Source organism: Pelodiscus sinensis, chromosome 2, assembly GCF_052426305.1.
Source record: "Pelodiscus sinensis isolate ZL-2025 chromosome 2, ASM5242630v1, whole genome shotgun sequence".
Classification (NCBI taxonomy): domain Eukaryota; kingdom Metazoa; phylum Chordata; order Testudines; family Trionychidae; genus Pelodiscus; species Pelodiscus sinensis.
In genome coordinates, this window is record NC_143053.1 from 225,838,524 (window position 1) to 225,850,931 (window position 12,408).

Sequence of the window (12,408 nt, forward strand, 5' to 3'; positions counted from 1 at the left end):
TGAGGTGTCACTTTTGAGCACCACACATTGAGAAAGACATGGACAAATAGCACAGATGTCAGACTCCAAAGAAGAGCAACAAAGATGATAAAAGGTTTAGAAAACCTCACTTATGAGGAAAGGAAAAAAAAAAAAAACCTGGGCATATTTAGTCTTGAGAAAACAAGACGGAGAAAGGATAGGTTAGTTTTCAAATATGTTAAATGCTGATACTGTATAGTGAGAACAGTCATCAATTGTTCTCCATGTCAATTGAGGATTTTGCTGCACCATAAGTAAACATATGTTTTATCTTTCCTCTATTCACTTGGTATTTTTCCTTTTAATATTAATATTGCCTTTGTGTAGAATTGTACCACAGAGTTAAATGAGCATGCTGGAACCTACACTGAAAATGAATGAATTATAGCAGTCACTGAACTTCAGCTTTAATGTGCTTAGTCTTTAAAGAGCAACTTCAACTGAAAACAGTCAATGCTCTACATTTTCTGCAAGTACACTTTTAGTTTTTAAAAATCCTATACCAAGGAAGTTTAAAATAGGAAACTGCATTTATACAATGCACTATAATAAGAAACCTTTTTATTTTGTAGTATAGTACGGTAAAAATGCTGCTTGTTTAGGAGGTGGAATTTTCAGAAGCTTCTCAAACATTTACAATGATGACAAGCTAGGAAACTTGACACGTCTTGCTAAATGTACCTTCTAAAATAGTTAATTTTCATTGAACTATGAAACGCTGCAGTTAAAATGACTCTTTACATTCAAGTTAAAGCCTAATGCCAATATAAATGTTTCCCTTTACATTTTTTAAAAATTTAGACTAATTACTTGTCTAGACAAACCATTATTGTGCAACAAGATGGACTGTACATCTACAGAACTCTAGCATGCTGCACACTACCATTCCACATGGACCCTGATTCAGTTTAGTAAAAGCTCCCTAGTACAATTTGCATACTTGCGCTTATTCTCCATTCTCCTGATACAAGACAGAATTTTAAATGTTGCCAGTATGCACTGTCACTTTAGGTGGCAAAGTGCAATACTTGGACATAACAGAGATTCAGAACTCCCTACACAGTTGCCACCTAACCCTGCAGATGCGTAAATTCCCATGATTCCTAAACTTCTGCCAATGGGCATATGCGAAACTACCTAAAAGTCCTGATGCTGCCGAGCTGCTTGGAGCTCTAGTACATGCCTACATCCTGGCAGGATTCTCTCATCAGGTGTTCTTTCTGGATCAGGCCCTCCACAAGACAATCAACAAAGAGCATGCTGGCAATTCTTTGGAGCCAGGCGATTAGATATTCTGGGGTGAGTCTCTTTCGGTGTCTCTCCTGTTGGAGGTGTTCCACTTTGTATAAACAAACATTTCTTGGAGCAGGAACATAAACTTGTCTCCCATGTCCTAGGTAAGTGCTCTCACTTCTGTGCTACAGGATGGGTTTTTTTAGGAATGAAAGCAAAGTCCCAGGCTCATCTGATGAGCTGACTAGCACTTTAGTTAGTCAGATTAAAGCGTCAGTCGGCCCTCTTTTTTTATAATGACTCCTCTGGTTATGATAGTAATTTTTCATTTAATTCTTTCAGCAGTAGTTCAATTTAACTTTTTAATTGTGATACTTATGTATAACCCGTTTCTAATAGAGTCTAATTAAATTTGATTCTTCATCTGTTTTCTGCTACTTTATGGAAAGTCTTACATGAAGTAGCAGTAATAAGCTTATAAATGGGGAAGTCTAATGTGACAGGTTTTGAAAAATTACAGTCAATATTGGAATAGAAATCCACCATCGAGGGAGACACCTGAGAGCTTTAGAAAATTTAAAAACAAAAGGATAATCTGGTAGATTAACAATTAGTTTTATCTTCTATATATCGGAAATGTCCACCAACTTGCATTATATAGAAGACTTATTGGTAAGGGATTAGTGATTATCACACACTGGCTACGTCTAGACTGGCATGATTTTCCGGAAATGTTTTTAACGGAAAAGTTTTGTTAAAAGCATTTTCGGAAAAGCGCGTCTAGATTGGCACGGACGCTTTTCCGCAAAAAAGCCCTGATCACCATTTTCGCAATCAGGGCTTTTTTGCGGAAAACAAATCTGAGCTGTCTACACTGGCCCTTTTGTGCAAAAGTTTTGCCCAAAAGGACTTTTGCCTGAGCGGAAGCAGTATAGTATTTCTGCAAGAACACTGACAATCTTACATGAGATCGTCAGTGCTTTTGCGGAAATTCAAGTGGCCAGTGTAGACAGCTGGCAAGTTTTCCGGAAAAGCAGCTGATTTTCCGAGAAAACTAGCCAGTCTAGACACAGCCACTATGTAAATACTGATTGTCTCACTGACAAATTACTAAAAAGTATCAAAAGGGTAGCCAACTTAGTCTGTAACAGGAAAAACTTAAAGAACAATGAATAGGCTAGTAGCACCTATTGTGCTACTGAACCAAGTAGTCTAAGTAGTCCAAGATCAGTAACAGTACTTCTAAAGACTTCTGATTTTTTATTTTTCAGTGGCAGTTTCATATAGCATATGTGCACTGATATAACAACCCCAATACAAATGCCATTGCAATAGAATTTATTTTAACTAGCTGAATGTAATTTTTCTTTCAGCTTTATCATAATTTATTTTTATCTTAATAGCAGGTTACAAGAGACACTTAAGGAAAAATACTAAACATTGAACCTACTCTGAGCCTCAGCTTCTCCATGTTTAGGAAACTTAGCTAATATTTGTTAAGTGCACTGAAATTCTCCAGTAAAAAGTATGTTAGAAGCAGAAAATATATTTAGATATTCTTAATCCAAAGATTATGCCATCCCCATTTTTCCAAACACCTAAATCAAGTTACTAAGAGTAAAAAATATTAATAACAAAAATACATATTAACAACAACTAATTCATTGGAGCATGTCTAAGTACATGCTTCCTATTCTTATGGTTCTGTGTAACTGATATAAAGTTCACCTATGTACACTGGTGCAGACATTTTATTAATTATCATTACTATAGGTATTAATTTAGAGCTTGACATTTTAAAAAATGTCATGCAAACTTTAACTGCACACCATCCAGGACTTTCATTCACGTTAACCTTATCCTTCAGTCAAACTCTTGAAAGGAATGACGGTTTATTCTGAAATGCAATCTGAATTTTAAGTAACTCAACCATTTCAAAATTTGAATAATTAACTTTACAGATAAATAAGGATTACCGTCAATTACCTGGACAAATAAACAGAGTAACACTTTCAGTTTGCTGCACTGATTTACAGATCAAATGACTTTGAGATGAAAGATATGAAACAAGGATTGGAAGCTTTATTAGTTTAAAAATGAACAAGTTACAATTAGAGAATAATTTTAACTGCTAAACTGTCAAACTAAGAAGCTTTCATAATATCTTTTTAGTAAAAGGATAGTCTGTATCTCCAGCAAAATAAAAACAAACAAACCATTAATCTTATTTTGTATTTATACAGAGGGAGAGAAATAAGCAATGATAATATTGGCAAGTATCTATGAGGTAATACACAAACCAACATTTTGTGATGACAACATGAAAGCAAAGTTTGAATGATTTGTGGTGCCTGATCCTGAGATATGTCACAGACTTCCTAGTTTGCTTGTGCTGTGTTTGAAGGAAGATTTTCACATGTATGAATACTTTAATATGTAAAATTTTTCTTTTGTTCTGACTTCTCATGCATGCTATTTTTGTATAAGTTTGTGTTTCTCTAAGAATATCAGAAGGAACAGGTTTTTTAGATGGTTACATAAACTTAACAGTTTGATTTCAAGCGGAGACTAGCAGAATATGAACAGTAATAAGTGACGGGGTCCGAATAGCAGATCATAGAATACTAGAACTGAAGGGACCTCGAGACAAAGTCCAGTCCCCTGCCCTCATGGCAGGACCAAGCACAGTTTATATCATCCCTGATAGATATCTGACTAGCCTGCTCTTAAGTACCTCCAATGATGGAGATTCCACAACCTCCCTAGTGTTGTAGATACCTGCAAACTCTGATCATCATGATTTTTTTAAAATCCTGTGTCACTAGTTAATACATGGTAAATTATTAAAACGGGAAGAACTTAACCATGGATCCTGTTTAATTTATTTGGCCTTTAAATATGACCTCTTAAAATTAATCACCATAATGAAATGCAAATAAAATGTTATTGATCTGCCGAAAGTTTGTGAAAGGGTTTGCTTGTCTGCAGTTTAAAAAAGGTTGGGAACCACTGTGTTAAAGGACCCAATCTGTAAATCCTTTCCTACATACCAAAGACTGGTGTGACTGAGCAGGAACAGCCTTGTTCTCTTTCATCCACTTTCCTTGCCTCAGCTTCTAAGCATGAGGAGGGGCTTCAGTCTTTCTTTCACACTCTCCTTTATACCCCTCAGTTGGAAGAAAGAAGCATCGCTCTTTCCTCATCTCCCTCAGATGCTGCAAGGAGAAACTTTTCACTTTTCTTCCTACTGGGAGAGGAGTATAAGCATTCCTCTCCTCTCTCAATCCTAGAAGTTGTAAAAAAGGGCAAAGCTTTGCAGTTTCTTCACTTGCTCCCTCCCTGACAGTCACCTACATACGACCACAGTTCATGCACTGGAGCACCAGGCAGAGTAAGCTGGAAACTGAATGCAAAAAGCTCCTCACAAGGAGGGTTGACAGGATAGTCAATCCCAAGTATTAAAAAATCCAGAGTGGGCTCCTCAAAAATCATGAAACTGACTTAAAAATCATGAGATTTGTATTTTGAGCTGCGAAATGGCTGCTTGCTTTTTATCTTTTAAAATGGAAGTTGAGGTTCTCATGTACTGAGCATTACTCCTGGAGCTGGACTTGAAGAAAATCACAAGTATCACAAGATGCCTGATAACATCGCAAGAGCTGGCAACAATGCAATTTAGCAAACAGTCTGAAGTCACTTAGAATATGTCTACACTGAACAGTAAACCCAGGCTCAGACTCAAGTTTAAGCCAAAACCCACACAGTCCATACACAAAGCCAGATCCCATCACTATCACTGCATTTCAAACTACCAAGAGTTAGTGGAAAGGAGGTAAAACTGGAAGGAAGGAGAAAAACAGGATTAGAAGATGTTTTTAGGCAACGTGTAGAGATTACTGAAATATATAAACAGTATTTAGTCAATGAGACAGTGTGATGCACAAAAGAAAAATGAACTAAATTATCTGAACTGATCCTATATTCACAATTACTTATCAAGAGCTTTTGATAGAGAAGGAAAAAATAGTCTGAAATTAACTGACCATACATTAATAATAAAGCATCTTTGCAGCCAAAACTGTACACATTTAAAATGCTTCCTTTATCAGAGAATTTCAAATTTTCCAAATTATTTTTAACATTTCCCATCTCCTGACAGTAACCAAGATATTACCTGATGATATTTCTTCAGAATGTTGTGCATTTCTGCTACATCTTCACTTGTTATAGTTTTGATGACATATCTTTTGTCATACGAGGTGTGAAAACGGGCACCACTTCGTGCTTGAGAATCATTAGCAAGTGGAGCACTTCTTGTCAAGGAATTCTGCCACATTAATTAAAAAAAAGGAAAACATGTCAGACAAAAAGATACAGTGTAGTTGAATGTATACAGTACATTCAAATTTGTTTTATGTTCTCTTTCAAAATATTTGCACCTTGCTCAATTCTATCAAAATTCCAATATGCTGCCAGCTTGGCAGAATGATCATGTACTACTTCTCAAAATATTTTGCAAATAGAAAAAGATTTATGTTCACCAATGTTTAAATGATATTTCTGAAGTAATTTGCAATGACCTCATATTCTTCATTTTAAAAACAACTTTTGGAAGAAACTTAAATTGGAATATAACAGTTGAAGTGTAATAGTACACCACAATAATTATATGAACAAGAGGAATCAGGTGAAGCATCATCATATTAATATTAGCTAATGCCTAAGTCAGTGTGATCTAGCACACAAAGCATAAGATGAGACTCAGAATTCCTTGGTTTTAATCCCAACTCTACCACTGACTTGATGTGTGGCTTAGGGCAAGTTACGAGCAGTTTCTGCTTCCTCTACCTACCTCAAAGGGGAACTGGGAGGATTAGTTATGTTTGTATAATGCTTTGAAGATACAAAATTTGACAGGCTTAGCAAGTGTTATTAGACTGATGCTTGTGTGATCTCAAGATAAATGCAGTTAAGGGAAACCCAATGTGTAGTCAGATCAGCATTACTTTTACCACTGACTAGCAAAATGAAATTATATAGTGAAATTCAACAAATATAGTGAACATTGGTTGGAAATAAACTAATTAGATATAAATCTAATGGTTGGTATATACCAGGCATAATACCTAACAATTTTTAAAAGTTATATTAACAATAAATAGGGATAATGAAGTTACAACATGCAGTAAGAACATACAATACTACTTTAATACACTATTTAAATCTCCACAAAATCATACTTTACTCAAGAAAGACTAATCAAGTTAGGTATGAGTTCTTGGAATATATTCAGAGACTAGCATTTCTAGGTTCACAGAGCACTTTGCTTACCTTGGGCTACAATGGACAGAAATCCAAACCCTACTTCAATGCACATAGACCATTCTACTAAAAAATGCTGTTACAGGCTGAACCCCTAGTTCGGCACTCTTGGGACCTGATTGGTGCCGAACCACAGAATTTGCCAAACTATGACAGGTTAACACTGTCTGGCAGCAATACCAACATTCTACTGCTTACTGAGCTCTTAGAAGACATTTAGGAGTATATTAGAGCTAAACAACGGCACAGAACACTGAGAGCCACGACTGTTGGCTGTAAAACTTTACGGGACAGTGGGAAACTCGGCCAAACTCATAAGTGGACATCAGTTAACTAAAATCATGCCAGACCACAAAACACCAGACTAGAGAGGTTCAATCTGTACAAACAAAACCACTCCAACAAATACCTTTAAACATACAACAAATTCTTAAAATACACTGGTTTTCTGGAAGAAAAAACATTTGCATAGAGAATTGTATTATAACTTTGTATACAATACGAAGTTATGCTTTGCAACTTTCAGCTGCAAATCCTTAAATGGTGCTAGTCCCAGCAAATATCCTATTCTAGTACTCATGAAATAGGAAGAATGCTTATAGTGGCAAAACTGTACTAAGTACTTTACTCTTTCGATACAGCTCATCTGATACCTGCTTCTAGCTGAAATGTATTAAGACAACTAAAATACACTAAACACTTCCCTGGTATTAATTTTCTATGTAAAAAACTGCTGCAGTTGCTACTGGAATGATATGTGATTGCAAAATGGGCAAGGATATGGCCAAAGGAGAATGAAGAAGGACGAGATCCAGGAATTAATTTTCTCTCAAGACATGGGTTAGACTATGAAAATGCTAGAACTAATTGTTAGAAGCAGTGGCCACCCTTGGGAACCACATCCTGTAGTTACTGGGTCCTTGTCTACTCTACACAGTTAGCCTGATGTAAGGCAGCTTATGTCAACCTGTCAGTGTACATACTGATGTAAGTATCTTGAGTACACCAACATAATAAGTAGGGATGTAATAGTGTAGTCAGTTTGAACGATTAACCGATAAGTGAAAGCTTATCAGTTAATGCTACAGACTAAACAGATCCCTCCTCCTCTATAATGTTTTTTTAAAGAGGGCTGGCCAGTAGCCTGGCTTAGTCCCAGCTTGCACTGGGTCCCTGGAGCTACCCATCCTACTGTTTTGCATGAAAAGGAATTTAGAAGCTGGCAGGCCGACAGCCTGGTTCAGACCCAGCTCGTACCAGGTGCTGGGAGCTACCCACGCTGTGGCTCTGTAATAATACTTTCCTTGCAAGGCCACAGGGGAAGTAGCTCCCCTCATATGCAAATGAGGCTAAGCGTGGACTATCGCTGAGCCTCATTTGCATATCTAATGAGCTGCCATTTTTGCAGAAGAGGATCTTGTGCCAGAAGGAGCTGTCTATACTGCCCCTTCTTATGCAAGAAAAACCCTCTTGTGCAATGCCGCTACGCTGATTATTTTCAGGAATAATGGCATTGTACAAGAGGGTTTTTCTTCTGTGAGAAGGGGCAGTGTAGACGCTCCTTCTGGCGCAAGAGCCTCTTCTGCAAAAATGGCGGCTCTTTAGATATGCAAATGAGGCTCAGCGATAGTCCACGCTTAGCCTCATTTGCATATTTCTGGCACAAGAACCCGCCAGTGTAGACATAGCCCTGGTGCAGAGCCATAGAAGGGGTAGTTGCTGGACCCGACCCCAAGCCAGGACTGAGTGCTTGCAGTGCTAACCCTTACCGGTTAAGCATGTAGTTGACAAAATTTGTCAACTGCACGATTAACAAATGACACACTTAACATCCCTAATAAGTCCACCTCCACGAGAGGCTTATGGCTTATGTTGGTATAGTACCTATGTCCATGTAGTGCTGTGAAATTGATAACTTGGCCTTCTTGCTCTCATGGATTACTGCTCACCACCCCCATTTCCCTTGGAGCCTGGCTGCCATGGCTTCCCACTCCCAGAAAAGTTGCAGCCCAGGTTCCCCACTTGACTGTCCTCTGGCTCCAGCTGCTCAGTCCCAGCGGGACTGTTGCCCAGGTTTTCCACACCCTGCCAGGCTGTGTCTGCCTGCTCCCAAGATGCACCTGCCTCCTGATGCTGGGAGCCTAGCTGCATTGAGGCTCATAGCTCCCTACTGAGACTCCAGGAAGCTGGGCCTCTACCAGAGAGCTGGCCCACTGCCAGCAGGCATAACTCCTCCTATACATAGGATTTTATAAATGGACAGTCTTTTCTTATTTCCTTCCCAATCTCCAATGTAACTCAAGATAAAAGAACTCTTAGACAAGAGGTACCTTTTAAAGCGTTAAGAACTATTTAGAAAAGCTAGACACATACAAATCCATGAGTCCAGATTTAATTCATCCGAGAGTACTGAGGGAGTTGGCAAATGTCATTGCAGAGCCTTTGGCATTATCTTTGAAAACCCATGGCAATCAGGAGCGATCCCGGATGATTGGAAAAAGGCAAATGTAGTGCCCATCTTTAAGAAAGGGAAGGACGACAATCCAGGGAACTACAGACCAGTCAGCCTTACCTCAGTCCCCGGAAAAATCACGGAGGGGAGCCTCAAGGAATCCATTTTGAAGAGGGGAAAGTGATCGGGAATAGTCAACATGGATTCACAAAGGGCAAGTCATGCCTGACCAATCTGATTAGCTTCTATGATGAGGTAACTGGCTCTGTGGACATGGGGAAGTCAGTGGATGCGATATACCTTGACTTTAGCAAAGCTTTTGATACGGTCTCCCACAATATTCTTGCCAGCAAGTTAAGGAGTATAGATTGGATAAATGGAATGTAAGATAGATAGAAAGCTGGCTAGATTGTCAGGCACAATAGTTAGTGAACAAAAGCTTGATGTCAGGTTGGCGGTTGGTTTCAAGTGGAGTACTCCAAGAATCGGTTCTAGGGCCAGTTTTGTTCAACATATTCATTTATGACCTGAATGAGGGGATGGATTGCACCCTCAGCAAGTTTGCCGATGACACTAAGCTAGGGGAGATGTAGATACATTGGAGGGCAGGTATAGGGTCCAAAGTGACCTAGACATATTAGAGGACTGGGCCCAAAGAAATCTGATGAGGTTCAATAAGGACAAGTGCAGAGCCCTGCACTTGAGACGGAAGAATCCCAAGCATTGTTAGAGACTGGGGACCGACTGGCTAAGTAGCAGTTCGGCAGAAAAGCACCTGGGGATTACAGTGGATAAGAAGTTAGATATGAGTCAACAGTATGCCCTTGTAGCCAGGAAGGCAAATGGCATATTATATTGCATTAAGAGGAGCACTGCCAACAGATCTAGAGAAGTGATTATTCCCCTTTATTCGGCACTGGTGAGGCCACATCTGGAGTACTGGATTCAGTTGTGGGCTTCCCCACCCTCCACTACAGAAAGGATGTGGATGCACTGAAGAGCGTCCAGTGAAGGGCAACAAACATGATTAGGGAGCCAGAGCACATGACCTATGAGGTGAGGCTGAGGGATTTGGGTTTGTTTAGTCTGCAGAGGAGAAGAGTGAGGGGGGATTTGATAGCAGCCTTCAACTTCCTGAAGGGAGGTTCCAAAGAGGATGGAGAGAGGCTGTTCACAGTAGTGACAGATGGCATAACAAGGAGTAATAGTCTCAGGTTACAGTAGGGGAGGTCTAGGTTGGATATTAGGAAAAAGTATTTTACTAGGAAGGTGGTGAAGTACTGGAATGGGTTACCTAGGAAGGTGGTGGAATCTCCAACTCTAGAGGTTTTTAAGTCTTGGCTTGACCAAGCCCTGGCTGGGATGATTTAGGTGGGATTGGTCCTGCTTTGGGCAGGTGGCTGGACTTGATGACCTCTTGAGATCTCTTCCAGCCCTATGATTCTATGAGAGAAAAGGAAAATAGTGGGGTTTTTTTCCACAATTAGAGAAAGAGAAGGGAAAGAAACCAAATGGAACAGTTATTCTTTAGAAACAGAGATTTGGAGTAATCAAATTTTTGAATTGCTCCTCTCCAGCTCTGCTCCGGCACCAATAGTGACTGCTCCAGCTCCGTTCCGACTCTGCTCCGCACTCCAACTCAAATTAATTTTTAACTATAAATGTTTAATATATATAATTAATATAAATTGTATGTATAAATTGCAAGTTAGTTTTTCTTATGAAATTCTGTGGTAAAAATATTCAAAATATTTTCCAAGTGTTTAATTAATATCTCAAAAACACTTTAATATAGCTGTATCAGTGAAATTTGGTATGTGCTATACCGTTAATACTTGCTATCGCTGTTCTACAACATTAATTGTTGGGAAGTAACGAGGCTACACGTTACAAGGTTGAAAATAAACACATACTAATCTAACTAATCTACGCAAGTACGCACTTGCTTAACGTTGGCACAAGGGTGGGAGCAGTCTGCAGTTTTGCCAGATGTCTGATAATTATCTGATTCTTTAATAAAACATATCTCCAAAAATATTTGTAATTTTGTATCTGTACATTAAATCTTGATTTTGTCCAAAGTGAGAATAATTGTGACATATTATGTAAAGTGGTAAAGTAGATGTTAATATCAATTGTTATACAATCTGAAACTTTTTGGCACCTTTAGGACTTTCTTGCTAAAATATCATTCATTTTGGATTGAAAATGAAAAAAAAATTGAGCAGTGGAGCAGTCAAGATTTTCTGTGCTCCGGCTCCACTCCAGCTCCAGGAAAAAACTTGCAGCTCCACTGCTCCGCGCTCCAAGCTCCGCGCCAAAGCCCTGTTTAGAAATGTACAGACTGGGAAGAGGAGAGGCAGTGAAGGATTTATCCTTTGAATTATTTAAGCATGGCCCTATAAAGTAGCTGCATTCTGCCCTTGCCAGTGGATAGATTAGATGTTTTAACAGCCCTTTCATGTCTTTCACTATGAACCAACAGCACACTACCGTTATGCAGCTACTGTACAGAGTGGCATGTTTATATAAGATTAAACATTAACCGCAACAAGTCATTTTATTAATTCTGTTGTCAGTAAGAGTAATACTGCTATGTAGTCTCCAAAGAACATTACAGAGCCGGGAAAGATCACATGAGGTCACAAAAGCCTCTTCCCTTTAGGTTTATCCCTGCCTTTACTATTTTATTACCATGTGCCTCAATCCCCTCTCTCATGATTAAAATATCTGTCAACCTCATGTTTACTATTCCACTTAATAGCTCCGCTTATCAATTTATTCCATGTCTATTACTCTGAATGAAATAATTCTGCCTGAATTCCCCATTCACTTTTAATTTGTGACATTTTAAGCCTCTGCATAGTGCATTTTGATCTCAGGAGAATGAACAGCTTTTTTGCTTTGTAAATGTGAATACTTACGAGGTCACCTTGAGATTAAACTGAACTCCTGCACTGTAATTACTTAAAGTGTGAGACAAATTTGAAGATGCTTCAATTTTTTTTATATATTTAAACAGTCCAAAGAATAGTTTCCTCCTTGGTTGAAGTGTCATCTTGCCTCTGCATAGATCACTGAAAAGATCCCCTACATATACACTTGAGTAGTAGGCAACAGTTTTCATTTAAGGTCATGAAATGAATATAACCTTCAACATCTAAAGGTTACAATCAGAGCCAATGCATATCACATCACCCAACTACTTGATAGTAAAATAAATGACTTCATTAATTCTACAGTATTAAATAGCCTGCTGAAAGCCATACTGATTGTTAGTAATTCATTCCCTTAAAGCATTCTAGATGCAGATTAAATTTATCTGCACAATTACATTACATATATTTGTTTTACCTGCACTGCAATAGGCAATGCAAGCA

The 12,408-nt window shown here is 38.5% G+C and overlaps 1 protein-coding gene across 1 annotated transcript in view; it reads right to left on the reverse strand.

Annotated features, from left to right (window-relative positions):
- PIP4K2A (phosphatidylinositol-5-phosphate 4-kinase type 2 alpha) overlaps positions 1-12,408 on the reverse strand; it is a 210,447-nt gene that overhangs the window by 59,166 nt on the left and 138,873 nt on the right. Inside the window, exon 4 of the mRNA XM_075922509.2 lies at positions 5,429-5,581. Coding sequence (XP_075778624.1) covers positions 5,429-5,581 — 153 coding nt within the window. The remainder of the gene's footprint in view (positions 1-5,428; positions 5,582-12,408) is intronic.